This window comes from Pelodiscus sinensis, chromosome 24, assembly GCF_052426305.1.
Source record: "Pelodiscus sinensis isolate ZL-2025 chromosome 24, ASM5242630v1, whole genome shotgun sequence".
NCBI lineage: Eukaryota > Metazoa > Chordata > Testudines > Trionychidae > Pelodiscus > Pelodiscus sinensis.
In genome coordinates, this window is record NC_143075.1 from 20337820 (window position 1) to 20358801 (window position 20982).

At 54.1% G+C, this 20982-nt stretch overlaps 1 protein-coding gene across 6 annotated transcripts in view; it reads right to left on the minus strand.

Annotated features, from left to right (window-relative positions):
* ARHGEF10L (Rho guanine nucleotide exchange factor 10 like) overlaps positions 1 to 20982 on the minus strand; it is a 207266-nt gene that overhangs the window by 95961 nt on the left and 90323 nt on the right. For all 6 annotated transcript variants that reach the window (XM_089773156.1, XM_089773155.1, XM_089773157.1 and 3 more), the window contains exons 5-6: positions 15081 to 15163; positions 13812 to 13895 (exon numbers count right to left, since the gene is read on the minus strand). In XM_089773156.1, coding sequence (XP_089629282.1) covers positions 13812 to 13895; positions 15081 to 15163 — 167 coding nt within the window. The remainder of the gene's footprint in view (positions 1 to 13811; positions 13896 to 15080; positions 15164 to 20982) is intronic.

The following is a 20982-nucleotide window of genomic DNA, read 5'->3' on the forward strand; positions in this document are numbered from 1 at the left end:
GTCCTGAGAGGGCCAGTAGAACACGACAACCCAGGAAAAGCAGCTTCGGAGGCTGCCCAGCTTGATAACGGATCCCCCTTTGAGTCAGCAATAACTGGAATCACAAGGGACAGCACAGAACCCAGCAAAGTATCAGTAGGTGGGTGAGTGGGCAGGGTGGTGCTGACCAGCAGAGGGAGCTACTGCGCCACCGTTGGAAAACTTCGTTCTTTCCCTGGAACTGCACGGAAAGGTACGGCGAATGCTGGTGCACCCTAAGCTAGTCTGCAAACTCGCCGCTGGAAGATCACCAGGGCAGTGGTGTCAGTGAGAGGCAGCGTTTCTTGAGAGAGATCCAGGGCGATGGAGCGAGGCATTTTATTACTGCTTGTTTTGTCACAACAATGCCGGAAGGACCCAGTTGGGACGGGGGGCCCCCTCTGTTCTCTAATTAGAGGCTCTAATTAGAGCAGGACAAGGAAGGAGCATCAGCCCTATTTACAGATAGGAAGCAAAAGGCCAGAGAGATTAAGTGATTTGCCCAAGGTTACAGCAGAACCTGTGTCATAGCTGAGAGATTCCCAAGCACGGGGCAAAACCAGCCCTTCTAACCACAGAGCTGTTCTAGCCCCTTTCTGTTTGCTACTTGTATTTAAACCAGGGGTTCTCGAATTGGGAGACGTCAACCTCCCCTCCAAATCCTGTTTCACTTCCAACATTTGTAATTCTTGTTAAATATTTTAAAATGTGGCCGGGGGTAGGGGGTAGGTATTTAGAAAGGGGGGTCGGGAGTCACATTCATGAATGTTTGAGAACCACTGGTTTAAACCTTGTCTGTTTGCTCCTTTTCTCCTCCTCCTCTAGCTGGTATCGCGTGCTTTTCCATTTCATTTTGTAAAACCACCATCCATTTCCGATTTCAGCTGTTCAGTTTTCCACTCTCCCCAGGAGAGATTTGGTCACATGGAAGAGGATCTGGGGCTGGATCTTGTATGTTTGTATCCCATATACAATAAAAACCCCAGCCCGTTCCACACTGCCAAGCCCCTTTAAACTGATTGCATAGCATATTGGTACCAGTACTGTTTATTTCTTATTTGCACTGCAGTAGCTACCTCAAACCCCCAGCACGCCTTCAGTACGCCAGGTGCTGTACAAACAGAACCAAAGGGCGGTCCTTGCTCCTGCGAGCTGCTGCATTACACACCCCAAAGGTAGGCGGCAAGCCCAGTTCAGAGTAAAAAACACATCCGCTCCTCTCTCCTTGGCAAACAAGCTGTTCGGATGAGCAACGCCCAGATTTCCTTGCGGCGCACGCTGCCAGACGGCCAAGACACAGGCTGCTCATCTGTCTCTGTTCAGCACTGTGGAATCTAAGCCACGTGTCTCATTTTAGTTGCACAAGAACCAGTGTTAGCAAGTGAAGAAATGGGCCTGCTTTTCCCACACTCAGATCTGCTTTATTTCTCCACTGCAGGCGAGGTCCATGCGCCATCTCAGACCTCGTGGTCTTCCATCCCAGCTGATGCCACCATGCCTCAACTCCTAGGCACTTCTGGAACCTTTGCCCCAGGTCACCACGGGACTGCTGAGCCCACTCCTCCTGCTAGCTCCAGCCAATACCTGGCAGCCCTATTTAAACACGGTCCCGGCTTTTCTCAGCAGCGGCTTTCATTGTGTTCTTGTGAGGTTTTAAAAGACTGGTCACCGCAAGGAAGGGATGGGACTAAGAGCCCGGCTCCCGCCCCATTCCTAGGGCAGATCTTTCAGACAAACATCCACCCTGAGAACCCCGCTTGAGCAGTGTTCCCCGTAAGCTGGGCACGTGTGAAGCTACTCAGGAGAAATTCAAGTGTCACCCAGCTGATTAGCCAAGCGCTCCCAGCTAGGTTTTGTTTCTACGAGTGGTGCACATTCACACATGCCACGGTGCACATACAAATTATTCTGCACATCGATGGAAAAGATGAGCGGGAACATTGACCATGACCCTTGGTACATTGCTGAAATGGTCAATTACTCGCACAATTACAAATTGACACTTTCTCCCCAGTCTAAAGCCATTTAGCTTCAACTTCCAGCCTTATTGGCTAGTGGAAGATCCTTCTCTGCTAGAGGGAAGAGCCCATTATTAAATATTTGTTCACCATGTAGGTACTCAGAGACTGTAAGCAAGTCATCCCCTCTTTGTGACTCTAACTGGATTGAGCTCCTTGAATCTATCCCTATAAGGCAGGTTTTCTAAGCCTTTAGTTGTTCTTGGGGTTCTTCTCTGAACCCTTTCCAATGGATCAACCTCCTTCTCGTATTGTCACCAGAACAGGGCACAGGACTCCATCAGTGATCGCATCAGTGCCAAATACAGAGATAAAACAACGCTCTGCGCCCCGTCAAGACTCCTACTGAGGTACCACAAGATCGTCCTTGCTCTTTTGGCCAGTGCGTCGCAGTGGGAGCTCATGCCAGCTGATTACCCTGCACAATCCCCAGAATTTCGTCCAGAGTCACTGCTTCCCAGGACAGAGTCCCCCATCCTGTCAATACGGCCGACACTCCTTGTTTCTATGTGTGTGTGTTTACATGCACACTTACAGAAGCGGGTGACAGAGCTGGCCATCCATCAGTAGAGCCCCACGCGGATACAGAATGTGGTGCCACAGATATCCACACTGACATCTGCGGATACACGTGGATACAAAGCAGATATCCACGGATTTGCAGGGCTCTACCCAGCAGCGTTGCGCCTCTGGCCCTGAGATGGAGACGAAGGCTAACATCAGACAGGAGACCCCTCGTGTGCAGTGCACAGCACTGGCCATAAACTACAACTGTGTTGGGCTCTTGCCCTTCTGCCCAGCGGGAGAGCTCAGGAACAGACAGCTGGATTTTCTCCACTCTCGGAACATCCACTCCTCCAGCTGGGGAGGGACCCGAGTTCCACAGAGCCTGGCAGGAGGAGGAGATGCTCTGGAAAGAATGCAGGCGGACAGGAATTTTAAATTTGATTCCAATCATCGGGCTATTATTAAACAAAAAGATAAACAACTCCCTAAAAGAAGATTTGATTTTAGCTCACGTGTGCAACTGGCCATGGAGGCGTGAAAAACACAATCACCGCGCAGCCATGAGACGATGGCTACATTAACTTGCATTTCCACCTCCGGGGGCCTTGCTGGATGGAGACAGACGTTCACCATCATCGTGCACACCACAGTGCCACATAGGCGATGTCTTCAGAACCAGCAGCAACGAGCGTCCGAGCCCCAGGTAACAGACCTGACTCACGGGGCTCTGGTGTTAAAACCAGCGTGTGGACGTTCAGGCACGGGGCTGGGAAGCCTAGTGAAGAGGGCGGGTTTCACAGCCTGAACCTGAACATCGACACAGCTGTTTCGGGCACCATTTGCGCAAGCCCGAGGCTGTGGAGCCGAGCTCTGTGACTCCCAGCCCTGTAGACGTACCCGTAAGGTACAGACAGCCTTTGCCCACAGAGCTTCCCATCCAAACAGCTACCACAGACAAGGGGGAGGGGGGGACCACAGAAATTGTTCCCCTCCCCCCTTTGACAGACCAGACACAGAGGCATAAAGTGAATAAGAACCAGGGTGCTTCAAAAACATAGGCGCCTAAATCTCTATTTTATTCACCTAAACTCACTAAGCCCCGAAACCCGTCAGGGTAAAAGTTCTCTCAGTCCCTGTCTCTCTGTAGGGATCCAGATGCCCCCACCTAAGCCGCAGGGCAACTCCCAATCCAGGGAAAACAGGTGTGCCACCGGCCACGTGCAGTGACAGGCAGGGCCCAGTGTAGTAGGCGTCCACCGACCGGACTGGGTCCCATTGGCTACATCTAGATTGCAAGCCTCTTTCGAAAGAGGCTCTCTCGAAGTCTCTTTCGAAAAAGAGCATCTAGACAACAAGAAGATTTTTCGAAAAAGCAGCTCGCTTCTTTGAAAGAGAGTCTAGACGCTCTCTTTTGCCAAAGCCCTGTTTTCATGCAATAGCGCCTTTTTTCGAAAGATGACTTTGAGAAAAGGCGTTATTCCTCGCAGAACAAGGTTTACTGCCGTCGACAAAACCGCCGTGGTCTTTCGATTTCCTGTCGACAGAACGCGGCGGTAGTCTAGACGCAGGTACAGGTTTTTTTCGAAAAACCCCTGTAGACTAGACACACCCATTCAGAGCCTGGCAGGAGGAAGAGGAGCTTCTGGCCCACTCTGGATAAATCCCAATGGGAGTGGGAGAGCGTCCCTGTCATCCAGTGCTTCAGGCGAACACCTTGGAGATTGGAGACCCGGGTCCTCCCCCTGGGAATGTCCAGTGGAGCTGCTTTCCCAGGTGAGATGAGGGGAGCCCCCCATAGGCCACTAGTCCATGGCTTAGAGGTCAGCACGTCTCCGGAGAGCTAGGAGTCCCTCGTTGAAATCCTCCCTTCCCCCAGGCAGAGAGGGTCACAGAAGCTGGGTTTCCTACCTCCCAGGGGCGGGCATGAGTCACTGAGCTAAAAGCTGTAAGAGGGGAGCCCTCAAGTGCCCAACTCGGCAGAGAGATACACCTCTACCGATCTCATAGAGATGGAAGGGACCTTGAGAGATCATTGAGTCCAGTCCCCTGCCCTCATGGCAGGACCAAGCACCATCCCTGACAGATTTGCCCCAGATCTCTAAATGGCCCCCTCAGGGATTGAACTCACAACCCTGGATTTAGCAGGCTCGAACCACTGAGCTATCCCTCCTGGCTGCAAAGCAGAACTAGGCCTCTCCCTGCAGCCTGGATTTGGGAGCCTCAATCTCACACCTCTCTGGGCAGCACCTCCCATTGATCATCTTAGACAGCTCCCTGCCGCGTGTGCCTCTGCGTCACAGGCACCCCGCTCTCCCGTCGTGCCACACAGAAGTGTAGGTGACTAACTCAGGCTTTGGGATGGACAGGGAGTTTTCCAGGAATCTAAATTACACACAGTGTCAAGGCCTAACTCCTTTGGTGCACTCAGCCCTAAGTGACTCGCCTATGGTCACACACAGTCTGTAGCAGAGCCAGGACTTGCTCCAAATCTCCCGAGTGCTAGCCCACGCTCTAGCCATTGGGTCATACTTCCTATCTCCATCAGAGTTTACCCAGCACAGAAAGTGACAGCGCGGGTCTGGCTCCCCCCTGCAATGCATACAAGCTAGAGCTGGATATTCTAGGTCCCCAAGTCAGCCTCATGAGCCCCAGATGTGATATGCTTCAGATAATATCGATATTTTCATCCTTGGGACAGGCATCTAAACTCCCTCAGTTTCCCACCGGCCATCCATTCACCTCTCTGGGGAACACTCCCACACCCAGTGGCAAATGTAGGGCAGGGCGAGTGGGGCAGCCGCCCCAGGCCTCACCCTTCAAGAAGCCCCGCGCATGATCCATGCCAAAGGGAGGCCCCATGAAATTGTGCTGCCCTGGGCCCCGCAAAATCCTCATCTGCCCCTGCCCACACCAACATCATAGAATCCTAGAGCTGAAAGAGACCTCAAGAGGTCAAGTCCAACCCCCTGCCCAAAGCAGGACCAATCCCAACTCAATCAGGACTTAAACACCTCTAGGGATGGAGATTCCACCCCCTCCCTAGGGAACCCAGCCCAGTGCTTCTCCACCCTCCTCTGGAAATAGTTTTTCCTAATATCAAAGCTGGACCTCCCCCACTGCAACTTAAGCCCATTGTTCCTCGTTCTGCCATCTGTCACCACTGAACACAGCCTCTCTCCAGCCTCTTTGGAACCCCCCTTCAGGAAGTTGAAGGCTGCTCTCAAATCCCCCCTCACTCTTCTCTTCTGCAGACTAAACAAACCCAAATCCCTCAGCCTCTCCTCGTAGGTCATGTGCTCCAGCCCCCTCATCATTTTGGTCGCCCTCCACTGGACCCTCTCCAATGCGTCCACATCCTTTCTATAGTGGGGGGCTCAGAACTGGACACAATACTCCAGATGTGGCCTCACCGGTGCCAAATAAAGGGGAATAATCACTTCTCTGGATCTGCTGGCAATGCTCCTCCTAATGCCCCCTAATATGCCATTAGCCTTCTTGGCTACAAGGGCACATTGTCAACTCATATCCAGCTTCTCATCCACTGTAACCCCAGGTCCTTTTCTGCAGAACTGTTACTCAGCCATTTGGTCCCCAGCCAGTAACAATGCTTGGGATTCTTCCATCCCAAGTGCAGGACTCTACACTTGTCCTTGTTGAACCTCATCAGATTTCTTTTGGCCCAATCCTCTAATCTGTCCAGGTCACTCTGGACCCTATCCCTGCCCTCCAGCATATCCACCTCTCCCCCAGCTTAGTGTCATCTGCAAACTTGCTGAGGGTGCAATCTCATCCAGGTTATTAATAAAGACATTGAACAAAACCAGTCCTAGAACCGATCCTTGGGGCACTCCGCTAGAAACCGACTGCCAACCCGACATCGAGCCGTTGATCACTACCCATTGGGCCCAACAGTCTAGCCAGCTTTTTATCCATCTTACAGTCCATTTATCCAATCCATATTCCCTTAACTTGCTGGCAAGAATATTGTGGGCGACCGTATCAAAAGCTTTGCTAAAGTCAAGGTATATCGCATCCACTGACTTTCCCACGTCCACAGAGCCAGTTACCTCATCATAGAAGCTCATCAGATTGGTCAGGCACGACTTGCCCTTCGTGAATCCATGTTGACTATTCCTGATCACCTTCCCCTCTTCCAAGTGCTTCAAAATGGATCCTTGAGGATCCCCTCCATGATTTTTCTGGGGACTGAGGTAAGATTGACGTGTCTGTAGTACCCTGGATCATCATTCTTCCCTTGTTTTAAAGAAGGGCACTACATTTGCCTTTTTCCAGTCATCTGGGATCTCTCCCGATCTCCACGAGTTTTCAAATATAATGGCCAGAGGCTCCGCAATGACATTTGCCAACTCCCTCAGTACCCTCGGATGCATTAAATCCGGGCCCATGGATTTGTGTACGTTTAGTGCATTTGTCTGGGGGCTGACCTTGTCCGTGAAGACAGAGGCAAAGAAAGCATTGAGTACTTCAGCTTTTCCCACATCATCTGTCATTAGGTTACCTCCCTCATCCAGTAAGGGCCCCACACCCTCTCTGATCACCCTCTTATTGCTAACATGCCTGTAGGAACCTTTCTTGTTATCCTTCACATCCCTTGCTAGCTGCAAGTCCAATTGCGCTTTCACCTTCCTGATAACTCCCCTGCATTCTCAAGCAATAGTCATCTGTCCCAGTTTCCACTTCTTATAAGCTTCTTTTTTGTGTTTAAGCTCACCAAGGATTTCCCCGGTAAGCAAATCTGGTCACCTACCACTTACATATTTGCTTTTCTTGCTGCGCATGGGATGGTTTCTTCCTGTGCCTTTAATAAGGCTTCCTTAAAATATTGCCAGCTCTCCTGGATTCCTTTCCCCATCCCAGGGAATCCTGACCATCAGTTCTCTGAGGGAGTTAAAGTCCACTTTTCTGAAGTCTATGGTGTGTATTTTGCTACTCTCCTTTCTTCCTTTAATTTAATTAAATGGAGATTGCCTATCTCCTAGAACTGGAAGGGACCTTGAAAGGTCATCGAGTCCTGTCCCCTGCCTTCACAGCAGGACCAAGTACCATCCCTGATGAATTTTTGCCCCAAATCCCTAAATGGCCTCCACAAGGATTGAACTCACAACCTTGGGTTTAACAGGCCAATGCTCAAACCACTGAGCTAGCCCTCCCCCTTTGGTCAAGATCCTGAAATCTACCATCACATGATCACTTCTTCCCAGAATGTCACCCACCTCTACTTCCAGTACTAGTTCCTCCCTGTTTGTGAGCAGCAGGTCAAGGTGTGCATGGCCCCTGGTTGGTTCCTTCAGCACTTGTATCATGTAAGTTACCCCCAACATTCTCCAAAAACTTCCTGGATTGTCTGTGTACTGCTGTATTGGTCTCCCAACAGATGTCAGAATGATTGAAGTCCCCCATGAAAACCAGGGCCTGTCATCTGGAAGCTTCTCTCAGTTGTCTGAAGAAAGTTTCGTCTACCTCATCCACCTGATCTGGTGGTCTACAGCAGACACCAACCACATCATCCCTCTTGCTTCCTCTTCTAAACTTAACTCATAGGCTCTCAATAGGCTTTTCTCCCTCTTTATGCTGGAGCTCCGAGCAATCATACTGTTCTCTTACATACAATGCAACTCCTCCTCCTTTTCTCCTCCACCTGTTCTTCCTCCACAGTTTATACCCTCCCATGACAGTGCTCCAGTCATGCAAGTCATCTCACCAAGTCTCTGTTATTCCAATCAAATCATAGTTCTTTGACTGGGCCAGGGCTTCTAATTCTTCTTATTGGTTTCCCAGGCTTCTTGCATTTGTGTACAAACGCCTTAGATAACCAGCTGATCGCCCTGCCTTCTCCATCCGAATAAGGGCCCTCCCTTGTTGCTTGTTCCTCCTTGTGTTTCTTCCCGGTATCCGATTTTCTTACTTAGCACTGGGCTTTGGTCACCGCCCCCCAACGAACCTAGTTTAAAGCCCTCCTCACTAGGTTTGCAAGCCTGCCCGCGAAGATGCTCTTTCCTCTCTTGGTTAGGTGGATCCCATCTCTTCCTAACAGTCTGTGTGTCCGGAATAGAGTCCCATGGTCAAAGAAACCGGAGCCCTCTCTCCAACACCACCTGCGCAACCACGCATTTACTTCCTCAATTTGATAATCCTTAATTGGACCTTTTCCTTCAACAGGGAGGATGGACGAGAACATCACTTGCACTTCAAATTCCTTGATCTTTCTCCCCAGCGCTACATAATCTGCTGTGACCCGCTCAGGGTCATTCTTGGCCGCATCGTTGGTTCCTACGTGGAGAAGCAGAAAGGGGTAGCGATCCGAAGGCTGGATCACTTTTGGAAGACTCTCGGTCACATCCTGAATGCGAGCTTCCGGTAAGCAGCACACTTCTCAAGATGCCAGGACTGGACGGCAGATGGATGACTCAGTCCCTCTTAGAAGGGAGTCCCCGATCACCACCACCCATCATCTTCTTTTGCGGGATGGGGGTTCCACGACCACCACCCTAGGATTACGCATCCCATGCCTTCCTGTAGATGGTGTTCCCTTCTGATTTCTACCCTGAGAGGTCCCTACCAAAGCATTCTCCACTGCAGTGCCTGTGGAGAGAGTCTGACAGCGGCTCCTTACCCCTACAGGAAAGGGGGATACCTGAATTGGCCGCCTTCTTCTTCTAGAGATTACATGCTGCCAGTTTTCTTCCTTGTCCTGTACTGCCGTCACTGGCTCTTCAGCCTGCTGTGCCTGCAGGATTGAACGCTGCCTTCTATCGAGGAAGACTTCATCCTCTCTGATGGAACGTAGGGTCGATACTCGGGCCTCAAGTCCTCTAATTTTTTCTTCCAAAATGGAGATCTGCTTGTACTTAGTACAGATGAAATCCCTTCTTTCTTCCGGGAAGATGACAAACATAGCACATGCTGTGCAGGTAACAACTGCAGACCTATCACCATCCATACCTGCCTTCCTTCTGAGAGATTCCTCAGCTGTTATTAAATACCTCCTTGAAGGGCAGGAGTGCAGTGAAAAGATTTTAAAGCAGTGGTTCCCAATCTTTTTGATACCGGGGACCAGTAAACCCATTCACAAGCTTTTGGAGGACCGGTAACATTTATTTGCATATTTGCACATTCATTAAGCAAATGATGAATATGCAAATAAATTGTTTCTGGTCCTCCCAAAGCCCCCAGCGCTAACAGGAGCAAGCCCGGTTGACTGCCCTGAGCAGTTTCCCGACCCCAACCCCAAGGTATCTACTTCACCCCCGTTTGGGACCGGTAAGGTTAGAAAGTCCCTCTCAGGCCTGCCAGGTGACTCAGCTCGTATGGGCTCTGGAGGTCGGGTGAGTAACCCCATGTCCTCTCCCCCAGTCACGCCTGAGGCGTGTTGCTGACCCTACCTATCTGGCAGGTTGTTCTGCCCCCCCCTCCTGGCCCCAATCCCGGTCGCGTTATTGGCCAGCACCAGCTCCCCTGGCTGCGTCCAGTGCCGGGCGTTCTGCATTGGTGCGCATGGCACTCGGCCTTCTCCCTGGGTCCTAGCGCCTGCCAGATCTAGCCCCGCCTCCCGGGAGCATGCCCAGCAGAGACGCCACAGCAGGTGGGCTCTCTCCCTAGAATTGTGTGCGAACATTTTTCTGAGGACTGGTATTTTTTTTTCTAAGGACTGGTACTGGGCCATGGACCACAATTTGGGAAACACTGTTTTAAAGAATGGTGAATGTATCTCACCCCCTTCCCACTCTCCTTCCTAACTCCCTCTCAAAACTCCCTGTTAGCAGTCCCTGTTCACAAGCTCCCTGGTTGCTGACTCACTCCTTTATAAAGCCCTGGACTGCCTGATAGCCCCTCCCCCTTTTAAGGCTCAACCAATGAGCAGAGGCTTCTAGATTTCAAACCCTGATTAGAAGCTCACAGCTTTTACCTGCCAGCCGCAGCACACACTCCATGGGGGGGAGGGAAAGGGAGAGGGGAAAAACCCAAACAGCCAAACACAAGCTCAGCACACAGCAAGAAAGCCCCAAACACAAACACACACTACAGACAGCCACTTCCCTCAAGGGTCCTGTATTAGCTTCCTCCTTCGCCTAGAGAACTCCCTGTTAGCAATCCCTGATCCTGGCCCCTCCTCTGGCCTCCAAACCACCCCATGTCCAGAAGCAAGCTCCCCAGAGTCCAGGGCCCACAGCTCAACGCAGGTAATCGACACGCCCACAGCACACTTTTTAAGACCCATGGGTCCTACACAGGCCTCTCTCCACATGGGGTGTGTCTCCTCCAATGCACAATCCCCCAACACAAACCATGGGGCTGAAGCCAGCCAGTCTCTGTGCTCTTGAATGAACTCGCACCACACAATTATGATAAAAGACAAAAACACCCTATGACCCACAGGCAAGCACTGTTCACAAAACGATCACTCCGCATCCGACTTGCCTTGCCCTCAAAGGAAACCGCTACAACGCCTTCAAAAGAGCAGCCTTGGAGTTAAAATCCATCAACTTTGCTAGACACTAAAAATCAGGGACCAAATACAGAACCTGGATTTTAGGGCTTATTACAACAATCTGTTCCCTCCCCCTGTGACTGGAGAGGTGTTAACTGGTCACTTCACCTTGAAACATGTAAAAACAAGGAGTCCTCTGGCAACTTTGAGACTAAGGGTATGTCTACACTACCCCGCTAGTTCGAACTAGCGGGGTAATGTATGCATACCGAACGTGCAAATGAAGCCCAGGATTTGAATTTCCCGGGCTTTATTTGCATAAGCCGGCCGGCGCCATTTTTAAATGCCAGCTTGTTCGAACCCCGTGCCGCGTGTACGGGCTAGATAGTTCGATCTAGCTAGCCATTCCGAACTATCTGTACGCCTCGTGGAACAGATAGTTCGGAATGGCTAGCTAGTTCGAACTATCTAGCCCGTGCCGCGTGTAGCCGCGCGGCACGGGGTTCGAACAAGCCGGCATTTAAAAATGGCGCCGGCCGGCTTATGCAAATAAAGCCCGGGAAATTCAAATCCCGCTTCATTTGCACGTTCGGTATGCATACATTACCCCGCTAGTTCGAACTAGCGGGGTAGTGTAGACATACCCTAACAGATTTATTAGGGCATAAGCTTTAGTGGGTAAAACCCCACTTCATCAGATGAGTTGGAGTGGAAATTGCAGTGGCAGGGGCATATATAAGAACAGCACAAGAAGTTAGTTGTCAAGTGAAGGACCGGTGTTAATAAGGCTAATCAAGTCCGGATGGATGTGTCTCATTAGCAGCATTTGATGTGAAAATGTGAAAATCAGGAGAGGGGAAATTGCCTTTGTAGCGCGTTAACCAGTTCAGATCCTTATTCAATCCTAAATTGATAGTACTGAATTTGCAAACGAACTCCAGGCCGGTTGACTCCCTTTGTCGTCCGGGTTTGAAGTTCTTTTGTAGAAGGATGGCTACTTTCAAATCCACTACTGAGTGTCCAGGGAGGTTAGTGTGTTCCCCACAGGTTTGTGTGTGTTGCCTTTCCTGATGTCTGATTTGTGTCCATTTATCCTTTGGTGCAGAGACTGGCCAGTTTGGCCCATATCCACGGCAGAGGAGCACTTGATGGCATAGATGATGTTAGCGGATGTGCAGAAGCGTGAGCCCCGATGGTGCGGCTTATGTGGTTGGTTCCTGTGATGGTGTTGCACGTATAGATGTGTGGACAGAGGTAGTGGCGGGGTTTGTTGCAGGGGGAGGTTCCTGGGTGTTTGTGGTGTGTGGCTGCTGGTGAGTCTTTGCTTCATGCTGGGGGGCTGCCTGTAGGTGACAGCTGGCCTGTCTCCCAAGGCCTGTGAGAGTGAGGGATCGTTTTCCAGGAGAGGTTGTAGATTGTGAATGATGTGCCGGAGGGGTTTTAGTTCACCCCCACTTGTAATTCACTGTAACACTCGAAGGTTTCCCAGGCCTGAAGGAGAGCTCTGCCTAAGCATGTCTCTCCCATCAAGAGAAGCTAAAAGATATAACCCACCTACCGTGTCTCCCTACTCAGCTGGGACCAACACGGCCATACCCCCATAGCAAATGGCGAGGGAGCAGGGAAGCAGTCCAAGGGCCCAGCTACGCGGCAGACGGTGCCACGGCATCACTGTATGTAGCCGCTCAAAGCCGACGGGGGAAAACTGTCCTGTCAGCTTCACTGCTCCAGCCAGAACCGTCCCATGCTAGGATGATTCAGGGCGGCCGCCCCAGGCCACCTCAACCATCCTATGGACAGGAGGCCCCCCGAGGAGGGGCTTGGCGTGGGGCGGCAGCAGGGGTCCCCCCCACCATGGCAGCAGGAAGTAGAGCGTCCCAGCCCTAGGAGGCGCTGCAAAGCAGCGAGGCGCAGCAGGCTGGAGTGGAGCAGGGTGCCGGCTCGCTCCGGTTCCCACCGCCGCGCTGAGTGCATGGCGGGGGGTAGGCCCCTGCTGCCGTCCTGCCCCAGGTCCCATAATCTTCCGGCTCGCGTGGCAAGAGGGAGTGGGCAAAAGAGTGGAGAAGGGGCGGGACGGGGCTTGGGGAAGGAGGGGACCAGGCCCGCGGCAGAGAGGTTGTCCTGGGTCTCACATGTAGGGCACTGGGGTGGGGGCGTTGCCCCAGGCCCCCCCAAGGGACGGCCCTGACCCCAGCCCCATGCGTGGCAGTAGCGAGCTGGCAAAGGAAGCTCTCATGCCGACGCAGGGCTGTCCATACAAGTGCTTATGTTGCTGTAACTTACAGTGGTCCCCAACCTTTTGGGGCTGCCGGGCGCTGGGGGCAGGGCCGCACATGCGCCCGGGGCTCAAGAACGGCTCGGGCTGGCCCTGGTCACTAGGCGGGCGCACAGAAATGCCCCAGCGGGCACCATGGCACCCACGGGCACCACATTGGGGACCCCTGACTTACATGCATCAGGAGGGTGGTTTATTCACACCCCTAGGCACTGTAAGTTCTGCCGACCTCAGCTGTAGCGTAGATCTGGTTTAAGGAGGCAGGACTCCTGGCTTCTATTCCCAGCTCTGCCACAGAATCACCAAGTCATGCCACCACGGTTGCCTCAGTATCCCCATTTGTAAAATGGAGTTCACACCTCCGTTCCTCCCACCACTCAGGTAAGGGCTCCACGCTGCTTGGATGGAAGGGGCTACGAGAGAAAGGAAAGAGCTGGCGGAGGCAGGGGAGGGAGTAAATAAGAAAGAGGGGCGAGGACAGCGTACGGGAGAGGAGGAAGTGAAAGACACGTGTGCTCATGGCAGAATTCTGGTGGGTCCATACCGAACTGATCCGAGTTCAGGTTTTCACATGGGACGTCATCATAGATCACATCTTCCTCCAGGTCTGGGAATTGAAACCGCTCGCCTGGAATGAAAAGCAACACAGGGCAAGCTGTGGAGAGGAACCTGACAACAGGAGAGAACCATGATCTTCAGCTACACCTGGCTTTGACGGTGTAATGGCAGCATGGGCCAGCGGGCAGGGCACTGAGTCAGGACATCTGCGCCCTATGCCGGTCTCAGCCAGTGACCTAGTAGCCAAGTCACTTCCCCTCTGGGACTGCTCCTCCTCCTTTGTCTACTTAGACTGTCAACTCTTTGGACAGGAACGGTCTCTCCCTGGGGATCTGCACAGAAACATCCCAGCTACGTCTAGACTGGCATGATTTTCCAAAAATGCTTTTAACAGAAAAGTTTTCTGTTAAAAGCATTTTTGGAAAAATCGCGTCTAGATTCAGAAAAATCGCGTCTAGTGGCCAATCTAGACGCGCTTTTCCGCAAAAAAGCCCCAATCGCCATTTTCGCGATCGGGGCTTTTTTGCAGAAAACAGCACTATGCTGTCTACACTGGCCCTTTTGCACAAAAGTCTTTCGGAAAAAGACTTTTGCCCGAACGGGAGCAGCATAGTATTTCCGGAAAAGCACTGATGATTTTACAGGAGATCATCAGTGCTTTTCCAGAAATTCAAGCAGCCAGTGTAGAAAGCTGGCAAGTTTTTCCGCAAAATCAAATGATTTTGCGGAAAAACTTGCCAGTCTAGACACAGCCCCCGAGTGCTACTGGGCTGCAATTCACAGCAGGTCTTGTCTGGAGCACCCGACAGTTCAGAGCCAACCTCCAATGTGCTGCTCTTGGTGCCTTTTCTGCCACAATGGCCAATGCCAGAACCCAGCCCCTCCCTCTGAGGTGTCGCTAGGGAGAGCTCAAACCAGGGGCCTGAGTTCTCTGGCTGGACTTCCTAAGTCCTTTGGCTCTGGGGCTTAGCCCCAAGGAGAGAGAATTGAGGCCAGCTGTGAGAGCCACATCTGGGCCGGGCACTGATCCTCAGGCAAAGCCGGGATCAGGCCCTTCTCTAATTTCAGCCCATTGGCTGGTCAGCCCCCTCTGTGGGGCCTGGTAACGGAAGTGTAACGTGTTGTCCCGCCGATGGGCTCGGACACGCTCCACCTGGCCAGAGAGCCGTTCTAGTGATACCTGCCTCGGGCACAGGAGACGGGACGCGAGTCTGAAGGAACCCAAAGTCATTTCGATGCATCTCCAGAACCCTACCTCGTCGGATGCTCTTCCTCTTCCAGCTACCAGTCCGAGTCCCGGGGACCACCACGTCCCCATTGCTGACTGCCGGCAGGAACCTAGGGCGGGAAGAGCACGCTGAGTGGAGCAATGGGGCAGGCAGGCAGCTCGCAGCAAAAGCAGCAGCCACACCCCAATCGCTGGGCGACAGACCTGCCTGAAGACTGGGATCCTCCCATCGCCGACCTAGATGGAGGGTGACCGGCACGGACAACCCACGCTCAGACACGCTGTCCCCCTCTAGTGGCTGACCCGTGGCTAGCGAGTCTCCTACGGCGTCCAGCTCCGCGTCGCCCTGCAAGTCCCGCGACAGGCGCGCGAGTTTTGTGCTCTGAAGGGGCAACTCCCTACTCAGAGCTAGTACCACGTGCAGCCACGTACACCCCCAGGCTCACAGACTGACCCTGAGCACCCCACCATCCAGTCACACTGCAGTTCTCTGTCACACTGGTGCCCAGCATGCCCCCCCCCCCCGACACTGCCACCGCGCCTCACCCGCCCCTTCGTCCCCCGGTCCCAGCACAACCCCCCGACACTGCCAACGTGCGTCACCCGCCCCTTCGCCCCCCGGTCCCAGCATGACCCCCCGACACTGCCAACGTGCGTCACCCACCCTATCGCCCACCGGTCCTAGCATGCCCCCCCAACACTGCGAATGCACCTCACCCACCCTATCGCCCACCGGTCCTAGCATGCCCCCCCAACACTGCGAATGCACCTCACCCGCCCCTTCGCTAACTGATTCCACCATGCCCCCCCAACACTGACACTGCGCCTCACTCGCCCCTTCACCCCCCAGTCCCACCATGCCCCCCCGACACAGGCCAATCAGGGCGTGGGTGGGGGGGGAGCACGTGAATTCTCCCAGCACATAAAATTAACCACCAGCTGCTGCTTAGTTGGCGGTTGACTCTAGGCGTGGCGCTGCCTGGCAGGGTGGGGACAGGGAGCAAGAGACTTCACCTGCTCCCCCTTCCCAGGCCCTGACTGACCTGGGGGCAGCAGAGAGGAGCATGGGAAGTCTCCCCCCACCGCCAGGGGTACAAGTACCTAGAGAGAATCGCCAGCTGTTCAGAACAGCTGGAAGGTTCTTGGGGGGGAGGGGGCAAAGACTTTGTGCGCTTCCCCCACCTCCAGACCAATCAGGGCTGGTGGGTGGGGAAGCAGGAAGTGTCCTGGGCCCGCCCCTTCTGCCTGAGGCCCCGCCCCTCCAGGGCAGCCTGGGGCCACTTAAAAAATTTCTGAAGTGGCCCCCTGGTCAAGAATTCTTGCCCATGCCTGCCCTACGCCCATCTCCCCCGGAAGCAGGCAGCAGCGCCTCCTTCACCAGACATGCCAGAGCATCATCCCGCATGGAAGCGGTTACCAATGTTTAATACTCAGGGTTAGAAGGGAGACTTCCCTCCCGTGACAGATCTCTGGGAAAGGTGGCGAGGAAGAGGACACGAGAGCAGTGAGATCAAAGCGTTTCCCAGACATCAGCTGACTGTGTCCTAGCGACCCTGCCTTCATCTCTCCAGGGGACGGGCTCTGCCTCCCCCAGCCCTGAAGAAACATGAACTGGGCAGATCTGGCCACAAACTCAGACCTGAGGAGCAGGCGTGTCAAGTCTCCAGACACAAACACCTTTGTTCCTTGTGCCCTTTCCCCCGCGGTAAGATCCGAGAGGCTATAAAGCAGCGTCCAGGGCCAGTAGACGGTACGCTGAGTTAACACACCCGGCCTCGCCCCGGCTCTGCAGGGAAGCAGCAATCCGGGTTCAAATCCCCATCGTGGAACTGGTGAGATGAACAAAATCCACAGCCGCCCCCTAACCTGCCGCCACGTCGCAGAACCTGGCTCAGCACAGCGCTCGGGGGAAGCTGAGCAAGCAGGAGGCATCCAAACCTAAGCTGGAGGCAGGGCTAGCATGGACCAGCCCCACCCAGCCTGGACTCATCTCTCAGCTGCAGGGCAGGAGGGCGACAGGCGGACAGAGCCGCTGTCAGGCTGAGAGGTCAGGCTGGGGCCTGGTTTCCCCTCCACATCTGTAGAGATTTGTGCACGTCTGCAGGGGTGGCCCGTCCATACAGGAGAACTAGGCGGTCGCCAAGTTAAATGGGGCACCAAATGGGTGGTGCAGTATCATTGAGGGGTCTGGGGGGGGGGGCGCCGATTGCAGGGCTCGCCTAGGGCGCCGGTTGCTGGCAGCTAGTCTAGGGCCACCCCTGCACGTCTGTCCGCATGAGAGTCCCTTTGTTCAAGAACAGCCTCCTAAATTCCAGCAGGAGCTGGGGCCACCAAATTCGGCAGGCAGCTCCGTCTTCTCCTAACGGAAAGCAAGGTCAGGTCTGGTAGAGCCCGGAACACAGGCAGTGCTGGGAATGAGGCTGTTTTCCACAGCCCGGAAAGGGAGGGGCACGGGGGGGAGGCGCGATACTGAGCGTGGTCCCTGGAGCCAGGGAGCGTGCAAGGGAGCGTGCAAAGGAGAGCGATACGCTGAGACGCCACTGGGGGCAGCCACACCACGACGGGACGGGCCTGCAGGACTGGGGAGCTGCCAGCACAAAGTAACCCTTCCCCCCGCCCTCGGCTGCATTGCTGGAGGTGGGGAGAAAAGGTCCCTGGCAGGGGAGGGGAGCAAGAGAATGTCCCTCCATCTGGGTGAGCAGGGGGGCTGAAGAGGCCCCGTTAGGCTTGAGGAGCTGGGGGGAGGAAAAAGAAGACCCCTGGCAGGCCGGGGACCTTGGGGGTGGGGGTGGGACCCCCTTGCCCTCATCCCCCAACTCTCACTGTAAGGAACCCCAAGCTGTGTCTGACCCAGGTGAGAAGCACCTCACACCATCCCCTGCTTTACTCTCCAGCTGGGGTCTTTGCTCAGCTTCCCTGCCAAGAGTAGAGCAACCCATCTCCCTCTGGACAGTTGCTCCTGTCTCCTTGGATTTCCCACGGATCCTTTGTAATGGCCCATTCAGGCTCAGCCAGCTGAGTCACACCCACCCCCTCACCTCTCCTAAACAGTCAAGGGAGGCCTCCACACCCCAGGTTGCCATACAAAATGTAGGGGAAACTGAGGCATACGTCTCACACACACCCCATGAAAACACTACAGGAAATTCCCCCTTCATCACAGAAGCCACTCAACTCCCCCCGCCAATGGCCGGAGCCAAACCTGGGATGGCGTCTCCCCGCCGAGCAGGCCAGGCCTCCAGTCGGGGTCTGTCTCCCTGCCCCGACTTTCCCCTCCGCTGGCAAAACAGGCTTCAGTTCTCCCCAGCAGGCCTCCCCCTGAACACCCAAGGAGCAAGCCCCGGCCCAGCAGCAGCTGCCATTACACCTGCCTGGGGGGTCAGCCCGGGAGGGGCAGAGCATGCGCTCCCCCAGCAGCCTCTGCTGCCTCCAGCCCCTCTCCCGGCAGGCAGCCTGGGAGGCAGCACCTGTCTCCTCACGTACCTGAGGGAAGGAGTAAGGACGCTGCCCGCGACACGCACCAGTGCAGAAATCAGGCCCTTCTCCCAGGGCGCGGCAGGAGACGCATCACCTCGGCTCCCAGCTCAATCCGCAGCCGGCATCCCGAGATCTTTCCCGTCCGCCACGCGCCCACCCTGCTCCACACCCCAGTGCGCGCCGGGCTGGGGCCTGCGCTGGCTCGCTGCTCACTGGGCAAGAACGCCAGGCAGCCGGCTGACCAGCACGGCTCTTCCCCCCTCCACCCTCACTGCATCACTCCCTGCTGCATCAGCTGCTGGATCCAGGAGCAACGTCAGGCTGATACCGAGAGCCGCTGCCCGCCTCCCCACCCTCCTCCGCTCCCGGCTGCCTTCTAGCTGGGCTGAGAAGCCCCCGCACTGGCAGCAGGGGAGAGAGGAACCAATTAACTGGATCAGAAGCCCCGTGTGGCCGTCAAGAGCTGCCGAGACACCAATAGCTGGGCGGGAAACAGCGACAGACTCCGGGAGCCTGACATAGGAGGAAGCAGCCTCCTGCAGCTAGTTAGGGTTAAAACTGATTTTAAAAGAGACAGGGGCTCTGAAGACCTGGCTCCAACTCCCTGCCCTGCCACTGCATGGCTGGGGGGGCCTTGGGTGCGTCCCTGCACCTACATGCCTCCATTCCCCTCTCCAGGCTTTGTCTGTGTTGGATAGTTGAACTGCAAGCTCTTCAGTGCAGCAATTGTCTCTCGTTATGCGTCTGCGCGGCACTCAGCACAACGGGGCAGTGATCTCAGATGGGCCGCTAGATGCTACCATAACAACAATAATTGTAAAGTGTTTAACAACAGCTTTCTAAGCCTTTAGTCCTGCAGGAGCCCAGAGACATCAATTACTACCTGATGAAGTCCCTTCACTCACTACTGAAATGCAGCCACCTCTGGGCTGTAGCACAGAGCCACAATTTAGAACAAGGGGTGAAGAATAACTTCTTTAGCTGAACCTGTGGGGTTAATTTAGAGAAGTAGGAGGTATCCAAATGCCCCAGCTTTCCCGCTCCAAATACTTTTTTATTAGGGCAAAAGCTTTTCTGAGTTGCCATCAGAGGCATAAAGTGAAAGAAAAAGAAACAGATGGGAGTCTCTGTACTCCTACAATCTGTTTCATGAGGTGAGTTGCAGCTCAGGAAAGCTTAAGCCATAATTAGTGTTAATTTTTACGGTGCCAACAGACTCCTTGCTGTTTTTGTTGAAACCAACTAATGCAGCTAATCAACATAACACAGGAGCGAGGGGGTCACCACATGAAATTAATAGGCATTAGGTTTTAAACAAACAAAAGGAAGTATTTTGTCACACAGTCAACCTGTGGAACTCCTTGCCAGAGGATGTAGTGAAGGCCAAGACTATCAGAGTGTTTGAAAAGAACTAGATCAATGCATGTAAGATAGATACATCAATGGCTATTAGCCAGGTGTTTGCCAGAAGCTGGGAAGAGATGACAGGGGAGGGATCACTTGATGATTCTGTTCTGTTCACTCCTGGGGCACCTGGCATTGGCAGACAGGACACTGGGCTAGATGGACTTTTGGTCTGACCCAGTCTGGTGGCTCTTATGTTCTTAACCGGTGAGGAGGCAAACACTGGAACTGAGCTGGCCTCCAACACCGGCAATCAGTTCAGATTCTGCACAAAAACCCAACAGCCTTCCCTGATCTCCTTCCCAGCTGCATGACCAGATGGGCAGGCAGGTCACCATCTCGCTGTCCCCACGCTCTGGCTGCTGGGGCGCGGCCCTGCACCAGCAACCAGCCCCAAGCCATCCGGCGATGGAACATCCCATCCCTGGGCCACTCTAAGCTTTAGACACAGTGAAGGCTTCTGTGTCTCCTGCCTGTATCGAGCCAGACACACCTGTGCGCACAGGGCCATCGCCGTGCCCAACTAACGCCACTCACACGCCACTTGCGGGCTTCACCGAATGCCCAGCACCGCCCCCATGTACGTACGACTCGGGACGTTCTCTGAGAACAGGCCACGCAGCGATCCCCACACACGGAGCTTGCGGTAGCCTCAGAACAGCAGCACGTGTCAGCAGCCTGCATCCAATGCAGACATGTGAGAGCACACCGGCCCAGACACCCGGCAGCTGGGGATTTCAGAATCTCTGGGCAGGTTACCCAGACACCAAATTAGGGAACATTGTTTGGGATCCCAGCTATCTCCTCCCAATACTTTTGGGTGCCCCGCTGGGCGGAGGAGAAAGACCTTCGCGCTGCCTCTATGAAATGTTTCACAGCGCATCCGTCAGAGTAGCTCTGCTGCTTTGCAGAAACAAAGCACAGGCCCCTGGGAGGCGTCAGGTTGGGAAGTTGTACTATCGAGAAGATAAGAACGGCATTCTGGGTCAGACCAACAGTCCATCTACCCCAGCATCCTGTCTCCTGACAGCGGCCAATACCAGACACC